The sequence below is a fragment of the Panulirus ornatus genome, chromosome 36 (genome assembly GCF_036320965.1).
Source record: "Panulirus ornatus isolate Po-2019 chromosome 36, ASM3632096v1, whole genome shotgun sequence".
Taxonomy (NCBI): domain Eukaryota; kingdom Metazoa; phylum Arthropoda; class Malacostraca; order Decapoda; family Palinuridae; genus Panulirus; species Panulirus ornatus.
Window position 1 is genome coordinate 13,098,052 of NC_092259.1, and position 16,732 is coordinate 13,114,783.

The following is a 16,732-nucleotide window of genomic DNA, read 5'->3' on the forward strand; positions in this document are numbered from 1 at the left end:
GAAAACATCTAATTTAAACTGCAATCTACTTCTAAATAAAATGAAAAAATATAGGTTTTGATGTTCAGAAAACCATTTCTCACCAAGATAGAGTTCCACAAGCACTAGATAATCTCAAAGATAAATTGGGGTTAGAACTCTAACCAGACTTACTGGGGGGAAAAGCTGTATTTCCCCATCCAATTGCTATATGCCCAATTTTGGCGATGAAAACTTCCTCATGTCAGGCCCATCTTTGGCCATTCAAAGATCACCATAATGACAGCACTGACCTACTCACTTCTGCAGACTGACCTGTCCACCAATTCTTAATTCACAGAGCATAGGTGTTAAAGCTAAAAAAGACATAGTCCAGAGAGAGAGAGAGGGAGAGAGGCTTGAGACCACCTCAAAGAGATAAGGATTTTCAAACTTCAAAACCTACATGGATATTAGAAACAAACCACACAGAACACAAAAAGTACGTGAAAATACTAAAACGTGATACAAAGTAACAATATCATGACAGGTAGCTTATTTTATATTTAGGGTGAAGCTCATATTACCTCTCATGACGATGTTAATTTGTATCACATAGTGTTTTCCCTTCCTTTTTATGTACTGTGGTTTGTTTCTACTTTACATGTTACTTGCATTCTACACTTTATATCCAAGTTTTGTGATGTAGATTTTCTCTCTTTTTATTTAGATTCCTGATGATATCTCTGTGAAGGCAAAAGCATGATTCAAATAAAATGGATAATTGTGGACAACTGGTGTTTGAGCACCCACCTTATGGTAGAACAACAGTGAGAAAATTAGAGAACATAAAAGAGATTAATAACTAAATATGGAGTTCGCTAGTTATTAACAGACTGCTGCTGTGGCCACCCCTTTCGGGAGTTCCAACTGGAAGAGGAATCAGATATCAATATTTTTTATCTCCATACATATTTGCCATTTCCCGCATTAGCAAGGTAGCACTAAGAACAGAGGCCTGAGCCTCAAAAGAAATATCCTCAATAAATATATATATATATATATATATATATATATATATATATATATATATATATATATAGCGTCTGGGGTAAACCATGGAAAGTTTTGTGAGGCCTGGATGTGGAAAGGGAGCTGTGGTTTCAGTGCTTTATACATGACAGCTAGAGACTGAGTGTGAATGAATGTGGCCTGGAGAAGGCACATGATAGAGTTGATAGAGATTCTTTGTGGAAAGTCTTAAGAATATAACGGTACGGGAGGTAAGCTGTTACAAGCAGTAAGAAGTTTTTATCAAGGGTGTAAGGCATGTGTACGAGTAGGGAGAGAGGAGAGTGACTGATTCTCGGAGTGGATTTAGCAGCGGATGGAACCATGGAAGCGGAAGTGAATCTTAGGGTGGGGGAGGGGGCGAAAATTCTGGGAGAGTTGAAGAATGTGTGGACGTCAAGAACATTATCTCGGAAAGCAAAAATGGGTATGTTTGAAGGAATAGTGGTTCCAACAATCTCATATGGTTGCAAGGCGTGGGCTATGGATAGAGTTGTGCGAAGGAAGGTGGATGTGCTGGAAATGAGATGTTTTAGGACAATATGTGGTGTGAGGTGGTTTGATCGAGTAAGTAATAATAGGGTAAGAGAGATGTGTGGTAATAAAAATAGTGTGGTTAGAGAGAGCAGAAGAGGGTGGTTTGAAATAGTTTGGTCACATGGAGAGAATGAGTGAGGAAAGATTGACAAAGAGGATATATGTGTCAGAGGTGGAGGGAACAAGGAGAAGTGGGAGACCAAATTGGAGGTGGAAAGATGGAGTGAAGAAGATTTTGAGTGATCGGGGCCTGAACATGCAGGAGGGAGAAAGGCGTGCAAGGAATAGAGTGAATTGGAACGATGTGGTATACTGGGGTCGACGTGCTGTCAATGGATTGAACCAGGGCATGTGAAGCGTCTGGGGTCAACCATGGAAAATTCTGTGGGGCCTGGATGTGCAAAGGGAGCTGTGGTTTCGGTGCATTATTGCATGACAGCTAGAGACTGAGTGTGAACGAATGTGGCCTTTGTTGTCTTTTCCTAGCGCTACCTCGCACACATGAGGGGGGAGGGGGTTGTTATTTCATGTGTGGCGAGGTGGCAATGGGAATGAATAAGGGCAGACAGTATGAATTATGTACATATGTATATATGTATATGTCTGTGTGTGTATATAGATGTATACGTTGAGATGTGTAGGTATGTATATTTACATGTGTGGACGTGTATGCATATACATGTGTATGTGGGTGGGTTGGACCATTCTTTCATCTGTTTCCTTGCGCTACCTCGCTAACACGGGAGACAGTGACAAAGCAAAATAAATAAAATAAATAAATGAATAAATAAAATATATGTATATATATATATATATATATATATATATATATATATATATATATATATATATATATATATATATTTTCTCCATTCAAACTCACCTCCCAATTGACTTGACCCTCAACCCTACTGTACCTAATAACCTTGCTCTTATTCACATTTACTCTTAACTTTCTTCTTCCACACACTTTACCAAACTCAGTCACCAGCTTCTGCAGTTTCACACATGAATCAGCCACCAGCGCTGTGTCATCAGCGAACAGCAACTGACTCACTTCCCAAGCTCTCTCATCCCCAACAGACTTCATACTTGCCCCTCTTTCCAAAACTCTTGCATTTACCTCCCTAACAACCCCATCCATAAACAAATTAAACAACCATGGAGACATCACACACCCCTGCCGCAAACCTACATTCACTGAGAACCAATCACTTTCCTCTCTTCCTACACGTACACATGCCTTACATCCTCGATAGAAACTTTTCACTGCTTCTAACAACTTTCCTCCCACACCATATATTCTTAATACCTTCCACAGAGCATCTCTATCAACTCTATCATATGCCTTCTCCAGATCCATAAATGCTACATACAAATCCATTTGCTTTTCTAAGTATTTCTCACATACATTCTTCAAAGCAAACACCTGATCCACACATCCTCTACCACTTCTGAAACCACACTGCTCTTCCCCCCCCAAAAAAAAATATATATATATATATATTTTTTTTTATACTTTGTCGCTGTCTCCCGCGTTTGCGAGGTAGCGCAAGGAAACAGACGAAAGAAATGGCCCAACCCCCCCCCATACACATGTATATACATACGTCCACACACGCAAATATACATACCTACACAGCTTTCCATGGTTTACCCCAGACGCTTCACATGCCTTGATTCAATCCACTGACAACACGTCAACCCCGGTATACCACATCGCTCCAATTCACTCTATTCCTTGCCCTCCTTTCACCCTCCTGCATGTTCAGGCCCCGATCACACAAAATCTTTTTCACTCCATCTTTCCACCTCCAATTTGGTCTCCCTCTTCTCCTCGTTCCCTCCACCTCCGACACATATATCCTCTTGGTCAATCTTTCCTCACTCATTCTCTCCATGTGCCCAAACCACTTCAAAAACACCCTCTTCTGCTCTCTCAACCACGCTCTTTTTATTTCCACACATCTCTCTTACCCTTACGTTACTCACTCGATCAAACCACCTCACACCACACATTGTCCTCAAACATCTCATTTCCAGCACATCCATCCTCCTGCGCACAACTCTATCCATAGCCCACGCCTCACAACCATACAACATTGTTGGAACCACTATTCCTTCAAACATACCCATTTTTGCTTTCCGAGATAATGTTCTCGACTTCCACACATTCTTCAAGGCCCCCAGAATTTTCGCCCCCTCCCCCACCCTATGATCCACTTCCGCTTCCATGGTTCCATCCGCTGCCAGATCCACTCCCAGATATCTAAAACACTTCACTTCCTCCAGTTTTTCTCCATTCAAACTCACCTCCCAATTTACTTGACCCTCAACCCTACTGTACCTAATAACCTTGCTCTTATTCACATTTACTCTTAACTTTCTTCTTTCACACACTTTACCAAACTCAGTCACCAGCTTCTGCAGTTTCTCACATGAATCAGCCACCAGCGCTGTATCATCAGCGAACAACAACTGACTCACTTCCCAAGCTCTCTCATTCCCAACAGACTTCATACTTGCCCCTCTTTCCAAAACTCTTGCATTTACCTCCCTAACAACCCCATCCATAAACAAATATATATATATATATATATATATATATATATATATATATATATATATATATATTTCTTTCTTTCATACTATTCGCCATTTCCCGCATTAGCGAGGTAGCGTTAAGAACAGAGGACTGGGCCTTTTTTGGAATATCCTCACCTGGCCCCCTCTGTTCCTTCTTTTGGAAAATTAAAAAAAAAAAAACGAGAGGGGAGGATTTCCAGCCCCCCGCTCCCTCCCCTTTTAGTCGCCTTCTACGACACGCAGGGAATACGTGGTAAGTATTCTTAATCCCCTATCCCCGGGGATAATATATTTTTTTTTTTTTTTTATACTTTGTCGCTGTCTCCCGCGTTTGCGAGGTAGCGCAAGGAAACAGACGAAAGAAATGGCCCAACCCCCCCCCCATACACATGTACATACACACGTCCACACACGCAAATATACATACCTACACAGCTTTCCATGGTTTACCCCAGACGCTTCACATGCCCCTGACTCAATCCACTGACAGCACGTCAACCCCTGTATACCACATCGCTCCAATTCACTCTATTCCTTGCCCTCCTTTCACCCTCCTGCATGTTCAGGCCCCAATCACACAAAATCTTTTTCACTCCATCTTTCCACCTCCAATTTGGTCTCCCTCTTCTCCTCGTTCCCTCCACCTCCGACACATATATCCTCTTGGTCAATCTTTCCTCACTCATTCTCTCCATGTGCCCAAACCATTTCAAAACACCCTCTTCTGCTCTCTCAACCACGCTCTTTTTATTTCCACACATCTCTCTTACCCTTACGTTACTTACTCGATCAAACCACCTCACACCACACATTTTCCTCAAACATCTCATTTCCAGCACGTCCATCCTCCTGCGCACAACTCTATCCATAGCCCACGCCTCGCAACCATACAACATTGTTGGAACCACTATTCCTTCAAACATACCCATTTTTGCTTTCCGAGATAATGTTCTCGACTTCCACACATTTTTCAAGGCTCCCAAAATTTTCGCCCCCTCCCCCACCCTATGATCCACTTCCGCTTCCATGGTTCCATCCGCTGACAGATCCACTCCCAGATATATATTTTTTTTTTCATACTATTCGCTATTTCCCGCGATAGCGAGGTAGCGTTAAGAACAGAGGACTGGGCCTTTGAGGGAATATCCTCACCTGGACCTCTTCTCTGTTCCTTCTTTTGGGAAAATAAAAAAAAAAAAAAAAAAAAAAAAAAAAAAAAACGAGAGGGGAGGATTTCCAGCCCCCCGCTCCCTTCCCTTTTAATCGCCTTCTATGACACGCAGGGAATACGTGGGAAGTATTCTTTCTCCCCTATCCCCAGGGAATATATATATATATATATATATATATATATATATATATATATATATATATATATATATATATATATATCTCCAATATATATATATATATATATATCATAGGGTGGGGGAGGGGGCGAAAATCCTGGGGGCCTTGAAGAATGTGTGGAAGTCGAGAACATTATCTCGGAAAGCAAAAATGGGTATGTTTGAAGGAATAGTGGTTCCAACAATGCTGTATGGTTGCGAGGCGTGGGCTATGGATAGAGTTGTGCGCAGGAGGATGGATGTGCTGGAAATGAGATGTTTGAGGACAATGTGTGGTGTGAGGTGGTTTGATCGAGTGAGTAACGTAAGGGTAAGAGAGATGTGTGGAAATAAAAAGAGCGTGGTTGAGAGAGCAGAAGAGGGTGTTTTGAAGTGGTTTGGGCACATGGAGAGGATGAGTGAGGAAAGATTGACCAAGAGGATATATGTGTCAGAGGTGGAGGGAACAAGGAGAAGAGGGAGACCAAATTGGAGGTGGAAAGATGGAGTGAAAAAGATTTTGTGTGATTGGGGCCTGAACATGCAGGAGGGTGAAAGGAGGGCAAGGAATAGAGTGAATTGGAGCGATGTGGTATACCGGGGTTGACGTGCTGTCAGTGGATTGAATCAGGGCATGTGAAGCGTTTGGGGTAAACCATGGAGAGCTGTGTAGGTATGTATATTTGCGTGTGTGGACATATGTATATACATGTGTATGGGGGGGGGGGGCATTTCTTTCGTCTGTTTCCTTGTGCTACCTCGCAAACGCGGGAGACAGCGACAAAGTATAAAAAAAAAAAAAAAAAAAAAAAAAAAAAAAATATATATATATATATATATATATATATATATATATATATATATATATATATATATATATATATATATATATATCTTACTTTCAAACTATTTGCCATTTCCCATGTTAGCGAGGTAGCATTAAGAACAGAGGACTGGGCCTTTGAGGGAATATCCTCACCTGGCCCCTTTCTCTGTTCCTTCTTTTGGAAAATTAGAAAAAAAATATGAGAGGGGAGGATTTCCAGCCCCCCACTCCCTCCCCTTTTAGTCGCCTCGTACGACACGCAGGGATTACATGGAAAATACTCTTTCTCCCCTATCCCCAATTAACTTGACCCTCAACCCTACTGTACCTAATAACCTCACATTTACTCTCAGCTTTCTTTCACACACTTTACCAAACTTAGTCACCAGCTTCTGCAGTTTCTCACAAGAATATATATATATATATATATATATATATATATATATATATATATATATATATATATATATATATATATATACCCCTGGGGATGGGGGAGAAAGAATACTTTTCATGTATTCCCTGTGTGTCATAGAAGGCAACTAAAAGGGGGAGGGAGCGGGGGGCTGGAAATCCTCCCTTCTCATTTTTTTTTAATTTTCCAAAAGATGGAACAGAGAAGGGGGCCAGTTGAGGATATTCCCTCAAAGGCCCAGTCCTCTGTTCTTAACACTACCTCACTAACGCGGGAAATGGTGACTAGTGTGAAAGAAAGAAAAAGACATATATATATTTTGCTTTGTCACTGTCTCCCGCATTAGCGAGGTAGCACAAGGAAAAAGACCAAAGAATGGCCCAACCTACCCATATACACATATACATAAATCTCCACATATGCACATATACATACATATACATTTCAAAATATATATATACACAGACATATACAAATATACACATGTACATATTAATACTTGCTGCCTTTATCCATTCCCATCACCACCCCACCAAACGAGATGGCACCCCCTTCCCCCACACACGTGCAAGGTAAGAGCTAGGAAAAAACAACAAAGGCCACATTTGTTCACACTCAGTCTCTAGCTATCATGTGTAATGCACCAAAACTGCAGCTCCCTTTCCTAATCCAGGCCCCACAAAACTTTCCATGGTTTACCCCATTCGATTCACCTGCCCTAGTTCAATCCACTGACAGCACGTCGACCCTGGTATACCACACTGTTCCAATTCACTCTATTCCCTGCACGCCATACACACTCAAATACATACATATACATATACATATATACACATATACATATTCATACTTGAATTCATCCACTCCTGGTGCTACCCCACCATCTGCTTCAGCAAGGGAGGACCAGGAAGACAGAAAAAAAAAGGCCACATTTGTTCACACTGTCTTTAGCTGTCATGTGCAATGCACTGAAACCAAAGCTCCCTAACCACATCCAGGCCCCACAGACCTTTCAATGGTTTACCTCATACATTTCACATGCCCTGGCTCAGTCCACTGACAGCACGTCGACTCTGGTATACCATATCATTCCAATTAATTCTATTTCACTCTTTTTTTCGCTCCATCCTTCCACCTCCAATTTGGTCTCCCACTTCTTGTTTCCCACACCTCTGACACATATATCCTCTTTGTCAACCTTTTCTCACTCATTCTCTCCACATGTCCAAACCATTTCAACACACCCTCTTCTGCTCTCTCACCCATACTCTTTCTATTTCCACACATCTCTGTTACCCTTTCATTACTTACTCGATCATACTACCTCACACCAAATATTGTCCTCAAACATTTCATTTCCAACACATCCACCCTCCTCATAACCACATAACACTGGTGAAACTACTATTCCTTCAAACATACCCATTCTTGCTCTTCGAGATAACATTTTCTCCTCACACACATTCTTCATCACTCCCATAACCTTTGCCCCTACCCCCAACCTATGACTCACTTACACTTCCATGGTTCCATTCACTGCTAAGTCCACTCCCAGATATTCAAAACACTTCACTTTCTCCAATTTTTTCACCTTTATAACTTCCATCCCAACTAACTTGTCCCCAACCCTGCTTAACCTAATAACCTTGCTTTTATTCAGTTTTACTCTCAATTTTCTCCTTTACACACTCTTCCAAACTCAGTGCCAACTTCTGCAGTTTCTCACTCAAATCAGTCACCAGTGCTGTATCATCGGCAAACAACATGTGACACTTCCCAGGCCCTCTCATCCCCAACAGACTACATACTCACCCCTCTTTCCAAAACTCTTACATTTACCTCCCTAACCACCCAATCGATAAACAAATTAAGCAACCATGATGACATCCCAACCCTCGCTGAGAATCAATCACTCTCCTCTCTCCCTACTCGTACACATGCCTTACACCCTTGATAAAAACTTCTTACTGCTTGTAGCAGCTTACCTCCCATACCGTTATATTCTTAAGACTTTCCACAGAGAATCTCTATCAACTCAATCATATGCCTTCTCCAGATCCATAAATGCCACATACAAATTCATCAGTTTTTCTAAGTAATTCTCACACACACTTCTTAAACCACACTGCTCCTCCCCAATCTGATGCTCAATACATGCCTTCACCCTCTCAATCAATATCCTCCCATACAATTTTCAACCCCTAGGGTTGACTGCGGACCAACTGCTGCAACCAGGATTCAAATCTATGCATTCGATCCAGGGCGACCCTTGAATGCTAATGGTCAGGATCACTAACCGCTACACCATGTACGTCGTCCTTACACGCTGTGCACCATAACCTCAATATCTGTTAAAGAAAAGGGTACTGATCCACAGTAACATGGAAAAAGGCTGGTCATAAACAGAGGGCAGGTAGAAAACAACTGTTAAGCCTGCCAATCATGTGAATTCTGTGCTGCCATATGGGTCAGTCCACAGGAGCAAGTAGGGTTGTGATGTTATCACTGGTGGCCTCTAATTGGACAAAGGTAGGCCCCCCCAAAAAAGGAGCAAGTGGTTGCTATTGCAGGTGGGAGGACAGCTACTGAAGGGGTAACCAGTTTTTCCCCAACAGTATGTCAATGGAATAGAAGGTTCTAACCTGGATTTATCATACAAAATATCTCATGCTAGTGGGATACGCTACAGAAGAGAAAAAATAAAGAGGAAGAGCTGCATTTAAAATCAACATTAACTGTACCAGTATACAGGTATCAGCAAGCTTGATTATCATATGGCAACCTCATTCTCAAGTTTTTCACATCATACACCAGTTGCTGTATCAACATAGGACATGCTTATTACTATAATTGCAAAAGCTGTAGTCTTAAAAGTAAACATGCATCCACTTAATATATTTTGTGGTAATATGGATTAAAGACATGCATAAGAAGCTGCATAAAAAACTGGTTGCCTTAAAAGAACCTAGTATATGATATGGAAAGTGGAAGTGTGATTGTTTTTTTCTTTTTCTACAAAATACAATGTAATGCTGATATGGTCCTCAAGAATGTCATGCTCCATCAGTTTCTCGTACTACATGTACATAATTTGGAGTATAGTACTTCTAAAAGACATAAATTTGCATCCAATTAATATGTACATTATGTTTTTTCAACCTAAGTTTTGTCACTGAAAATTAAGCATCAGAAAGCCGGGAATTCAAAACTATATAAGGATCTGCCAGTATGGTAACAAAAGCTTGCTTCTGTCTTAAGAATTTCCATTAAGCTTAGCCTCTTTAGTTGTACCTGAGACAGGATGTGATCACTTCCTGTGTGCTCTTCATGCTCTGTTACCTGAATACGCTTAACGATGTGTTCTGAGATGTTAAACTGTAAAGAAAGTGTTTCTTTACTAAGTCTCCCCTCTAATAAGTATAACACTTCTAATGAATTCATTATCACAACCTTAGTTTCATTTTTACTTCATTTCAACACCTTATCACTCATTTATATGAATGTAAATGATAAATGCAAGTACTGTTACACAATGAAATTTTCCCAATCAAGAAAATACCTAACATTTCCCTCTACAGATTTCACAATTTGGCAAGATAACATAAAAAAAATGCTTGACTGCTTCCCTACTTACCTCCCTTATTTATATATCTACTGAGGCAATCTTCTTTCTATGTACTCACTTTTCCACATCACTGAGTTATGAGGACTTAGCTCTGCTGAGCCTTTCAGTTACATAGGTAAACCAGAGGCCAAACATCCAAACAGTACAAATAACACTGGTATCACCATCTCCATACGGTAATTTACTAATCAATAACCACTTATGAATCACTTAACAAATCACATTACAGTATACTCCATGAAAGGCTATGAGATTTCAGAAACCTGTTTTAGGATCTTTCCCATTCCAGTTTTCAAAACTGAGCTGTCCAAAATTTTCTTCACATTAACGTGAAGCCATTCCCATTCAAACAGGTATTGGAAGGTTTTAAATCTCATCTTTTTTCCTTCTAAAATGTTGTCTAATTATCACTATTTGGCTCATTACTCCTGTATTATGTGCCATTGCCCCAATCATTTATGAACTGGGAAAACTTTAGGGTGTAAGGAGATTCAGTCTCTCAGGACAGTAAGCTAAGACCAAGGCTCATCTCCACCTGTCAGGCACTGAAAGGTATTTTTTAAAATCTGAGATTTAGAACAATCCTGCTCATCAAACCTGCCCTTGTGTGCTTCATATCTCACTTAGTACTTATACTTATCCTTTGACTCCTCCTCCTACCATTTTTTTTACTCTAAAGCACAGGTAGTTGAAGTTACGACACTTATTTTCTCCATCCGTCTGTGCCATCTAATCAGTCCTTGTTCTGCCATGTTAGTTGCTCAAGATGTAACCTCACATCCTATTTGTACTTCCTTGTTTCCTATTCTGGTCACTCATACTTCAAGAGATGCTTTGCTAAACATCGAGTTTAAACTTGTCAAAGTTTTATTCCAAGCCCATATCTGGCTAGCATTATTTGGGCTGCTGGTTATAAATCTATTCCATGCCCATATTCAACTTTCTTCAGCAACATGCACAATACGTTCACATGCCAGGACTACCAACAGTTTTCTAACTTTGATGTTCTGTTGAAGCTATAAATGCTTCCTCAAACAACCAAATAATTGTTTCTGCTCCCTAGTATATCAGTATACGTGAACACTCTAAATCAGTTTAATCTATAAAAGTGCACAACTGCAAAACCTTTTGATTCCTACAAAAAAAAGGAAAAACGTGGAATATAAATCTTGATTTGGTTTATGACTATAGAGGACGGTACGTTTAGAATACACCACATATATCTATATATCTTAAATACACTAGCACTAAAATAGGTATTTCATATATGCCCTTAATTAGAATTTCTTTTCATGGCTTGAAATCAAATATCTTGACAAGTTTAATTTGAAACAGGCATAGGAATTACCGTAAGTCTGGAGAGAATAGAGCGTGGTAAAGATATGCTCTCATCATCATCCTCACGAGGAGATAATGCTTGTGGAGTTAACATCTGGACTGGAATATTTGAGAAATGCTCTGTTGGGATACGCATCTGGAACATACGTGGTGATACATATTGTATTATAATGAATACAATCAATGATATAAAAATAAATAAATAAACAACACATTACTTTTATATTCATTTGTGTAGTTTTTCTTTCAATTGGCAGGGAATTTCAACTTCTGACATACATGTCATAGCGATAGGCAATGCGTAAAATACAGCACAGAGGCACTAGTCAACTGGGAATTTGATAAAAAAAAAAAAAAAAGTCCCAAGCAATGCAAAGTCCTCCTGTACTGGGTATAAACATTTACTGATTTGTAGCTAAGATTCCTAAACATATTTTGCTGTGCAATAAATGAAAATCATACCTTTGTGACACACTTTTTACAGACTGTTCTCCTGCAAAGTCTGCAGTTTGTACCCCTTGGACCGAAAAACCCAAACCTGGTCTTCATACACAGGAAACATATCTTGCCCTTGGCCATATCTTCTTTTATAGTTAGATCGAGAGGAAGAGCCTCTAGGTCAGCTTTAGTCAATACATTTCGTATGTGTACAACTTCCTCAAGGGTAAGGGCCAAGCAGTCCAATCGTGAAGAAAAATGAGCCTGTAATTATATTATTCATTAAACAAATTAATAATGAACAGTAAATTAACAAATCATTACAGAATAGATAGAGGTTCTATGCATAATGCATGTTAATCATCTTTCATATAGCAAAGATTGCAATAAAAATAGCACTGTAAAGAACTTACTTTCTATAATTACATATCTTGGAAAGTGAGCACACTAGCAACTTAGACTTGTATGATCAAAGGTGGAGTGCCACTCCAATGATGTATAGCTAATGGGAGTTTCAGGACAGGTAGGGGATGTGTGTATCAGATTTTTGTGGTGAAAATGACTGCGGAAAAGTATCTACCAAAAGATAAGTTGTATGCAGCTTTTACGGATCTGGAGAAAGCATTTGACGGAGTCGAGTGAAATGCTATATGGTAAGTGTTAAGTATTTATGAGGTGGGGAACATGTGTTGGATGGTGTAGAAATTCTATAGAGTAAAAAATGCATGTATAAGAGTGCATGGAGAGTTGAACAAAAATTTCAGTACACATATGGGTGTGAGACAGGGCTGTGTGATGTCACTGTGGCTTTTTAACATATATGGATGGAGTGACAAGAGAGGTGAAAGGAACTAGGGAAAGAAGGTGTGGCGGTGTGGAGATGGTGTGCGGTGAGGTGTGGTGGCTAGTGACAAGCTTATCTGTGGATGACACTATGTTGTTTGCTGAGAGTGAAGAAAAGGTGCAGAAAGTTTTTATGATGTATGTAAGTGTAGGTGATTGAAGACAAATGCAAGTAAAAGAAAAGTACTAATGAGTTTTGAAAGGAAACAGAGTGAAATTATAGGTTTTGCAAGGAGAATGACGTGAAGAGGTGTGAAAAGTTAAGTATTTAAGAGCTAACTTGGCTAAGTTTGGTGACATGGAAGTAGAGATAACATAGAGGGCAATATAGGGTAAAAGAGTCAGTGGGTCTCCTAATATAAAAATGAAAGGCAGAGGTGTAAATATGGGAGTGAAGAAAGTATTGAGGGACAGCAGAATGCCCTTAACCCTGACCTATGAAGCCGAAACATGAACATGAAATGAACCACAGAGGCCAAAAATTCAGATTATGGACGTGAGCTATCTGAGAGAAGCAAGGAATAAAGAAAGAAATGAGAGGGTGTATGGGAGATGTGGTATGACATGAAATGCTAAGGGAATGAATTGTGGAGTTTTAGAGTGGGTGAAACATCCTTTGAGGTGGTTTTGGCATTTGGAAAGAATGCCAGATGGGGAGTTTACAAGGAGGGAGTAAAAGGTTTGAGTAAGAGAAAGGCCACCTGTGACATGGGAGACAGAGTGGAAGTATACTGGAGGGAGAGAAATGGTGGAAGGTGTGGAATTGTGTATGCAAGGAAGGTCTGTAAGGACAGAAATAAGTGGAGACACTTTTGCTGTGGCCAGAGGGAATGGGCATGAGAGATATAGGAAGATAGACAGTGATACCTAACAGTCATCAGATCCTTGTTAACCAATGTTACCAATAACCTTCAAACTGGAAGCTGAGCTAACTAAAATGCATAATTTTTGTCATACACTGGCTTAATCATCAGCTAACCACTTAGCAGCAGTTGAGGGCAAAAAATCATCTACCTATGTCATCCATAACAATGTAAATGTTTATTTGAACGATACAGTGTCAACAGGAATAAGTGGGTTGCCAAAATGTGTATGAAAGCCAATACAAATTATTCTTTTCTACTGTCAAAGGGATATAAAGGTATTCTTCAAACACAAGCACACACACACACACACAAGTACAAAGGTCTCCAATATGTACTGTCCTCTGGTAATTTCAAATAAAATCTGGGATTTTAATACTTTCATAAATGAAAACTGTAAAGTATTCTTGTAAAGCTTATAAATATATTCAACCAATATAAATAAAACTTACAGAGGACAAAAAATCTCGTTGTATCTGAGAAGAAGATGGGATAAAATCTTGATGTGCTGGGGAGCCAGGAGCAGATGGATTTCTTGACTGTGGCAGAGAAGAAGGTGGAGTGATGGAGGAGGAGGAATTTTGTGTGAGTGAAGGGGTCTCACAGAGTGTAATTGAATGACGACGCTCAGGAGTTCCAGTATTGCCATATTTTGCCAGGTCAAATGCTGAGGGAAAATACAATATCAAACCTACTACAAGTTTGTACAATAGGTGAATATAATGTGCCAGATGTGCAGTATTAAAGATTGCAAATTTAATCAGATTTAATACAGGTCACTAAAAAACACATCATACACAAGAAAATATCTTTAAAAGAAATGCAGCTAATTGTATGAAATAAAATGTAGTCTTATACTTACCCATACGTGACCATGGTGAGGTGGGAGGTGACTGTGGGGTTTGTGGTGTAGGACTTCGTGCTGTACCTATAACTGAAGTCTGACCCAATCGTGGACTGGATGGGGGAATATCACTTAAATCATCTTCTTCCTCGTCCTAAAACATACAGTAATAATGAATTCTCTGGGAGCTCTGAAATAAACTGCATAATCTTGTTTCAGTAAGTTGGCATTTCCTGTGTAAGATAATGAAGTTCTATTCATCAAAGTACAGAACAGTCTATTAATTAAATAATCAAATACAGCAAAGCATTTGCTGTAGTTAAAAGACAATACAATGCTTAAACTCATTGAAATTACTGTAACAGTTGGTACTTCTGTGATTCAATCTCTGTACAAAATTCACCACTACCTGGCTAGATTACAACCTTGCATTTTTTCCTTTTTAAGAACTGTTTTCTAAGTGACCAAGGACTGAAAAGATGTCTTTTTACCTGACACATCATTAAAGATTTTAGTTACAGGGATATTCCAAGGGGACCTTATCTTCAAGAGAAAGAGAATATCCAAAGTCACAAAGAGGATCTTTATTCCATATGTTCTGATGTATTTTCATGTCATCATCAGAGCTATAGAAGGTGTGCTGAAATGCCTTGGATATATGGAATGAATGAATGAAGAGAGTTTGACAAAGGGGATATACGATTCAGAAGTAGGGGGACAAGAAGGGAGACCAAATTAGAGATAGAAGGATGGAGTAAAAAGATTTTTGAGTAATCGGGTCCAATGCAGGACAGTAAAAGACAAGCACGGTACAGAGTGAGCTGGAATCAAGTGGTATACAGGGGGGCGGCATGCTATAAATGGGCTGAACCAAGGCATGTCAAGCAGCCGCAGGAAATCACGTGGGGCTTTGTGGATGGGGAAGTGGTTTTGGTGCACTGCACGTGACATCTAGAGAATAGATGTGAGCGAATGTTGCCTTTTCTTCATCTGTTTTTGGCGCTAACTTGCTAATGCTGGAAACTGCTAAAGAGTGTGGTAGAAAAAAAAATTGATGTTCAGTATGCAGTAAGAGGTACAAAGGCGAAGACTTACATCAGCAGAAATATTAAACCTCGGGGCCTGGATGAGTTTCCGTTGGGGCTTTGGTGTTTGATTTAGCACCATTGGCGACCGTGACGTCTCCACCACTGTAAGAGAAGACATCAATGAATCTGAAATATTTATCTATATTTAGTATGCTTAATCGCTGTTTCCCGCGTCAGCGAGGTAGCACAAGGAAACAAGACGAAGAATGGCCCAACTGCTCATATACACATATATATAGAAACGCCCATACATACACATACATTTCAACGTATACATACATATACATACACAGACATGTACATATATACACATATACATATTCACACTTACTGCCTTCATCCCTTTCCATCGCCACCCCGCCACACAGGAAACACCCTTCCCCCTCCAGCGAGGTCGCGCCACGAAAAGACAAAAAGGCCACATTCGTTCACACTCACTAAGTGTGAGTGTGAATCTTAAATACAGGGCAATATATATTTTAATGAGCAAACTAACAAAAGGGAAAATTGAAGTTTTCAATAAAATTCTTACTCATTACAAATGTCACCGATGATAACCAAGATTGTAGTGTATATCACAGCAATCTGGTCTTATCGGAAAGATGATTTTAAATGAACGCAGCAGGCAGCCTGGGCAGATGTGGAGGTAGGCCAGTTTCTTTCTTTATTAGGAAAGCAAAACATATCCTACTGATTCACCTGCCTCAAGCAAACAAGCCAACTTGTGCCAGTTAGGGTAAATATAAGATAAGGATGAAGGAAGAGGTCGAAGTCTGGCAGGCGAAAATACTAGTCCTAAACATTATAAACTGCGCAAACACTTGTAACCTGGAAAACATTTTTTGTACCTGCAAGCATTGAAATATCACTATATAAACTTTATAAAATCGTCACTTTATGTTAGTAAATAGTGAAGTCTGCGAAGTAATAGGGAATTCGACTTGTAAGAATGGCTAAAGGTTAGACGAAGTG

The 16,732-nt window shown here is 39.7% G+C and overlaps 1 protein-coding gene across 7 annotated transcripts in view; it reads right to left on the reverse strand.

The window, feature by feature from the left end:
* The window catches only part of spir (spire type actin nucleation factor), a 225,843-nt gene that overhangs the window by 25,652 nt on the left and 183,459 nt on the right, over positions 1-16,732 (reverse strand). For 6 of the 7 annotated variants that reach the window (XM_071683432.1, XM_071683437.1, XM_071683434.1 and 3 more), the window contains 6 exons: positions 15,768-15,862; positions 14,691-14,826; positions 14,281-14,495; positions 12,147-12,386; positions 11,695-11,820; positions 10,013-10,096 (listed from right to left, as the gene is read on the reverse strand). In XM_071683432.1, the coding sequence (XP_071539533.1) occupies positions 10,013-10,096; positions 11,695-11,820; positions 12,147-12,386; positions 14,281-14,495; positions 14,691-14,826; positions 15,768-15,862 (896 nt within the window). The remainder of the gene's footprint in view (positions 1-10,012; positions 10,097-11,694; positions 11,821-12,146; positions 12,387-14,280; positions 14,496-14,690; positions 14,827-15,767; positions 15,863-16,732) is intronic. The other variant, XM_071683435.1, reaches the window with a different exon arrangement.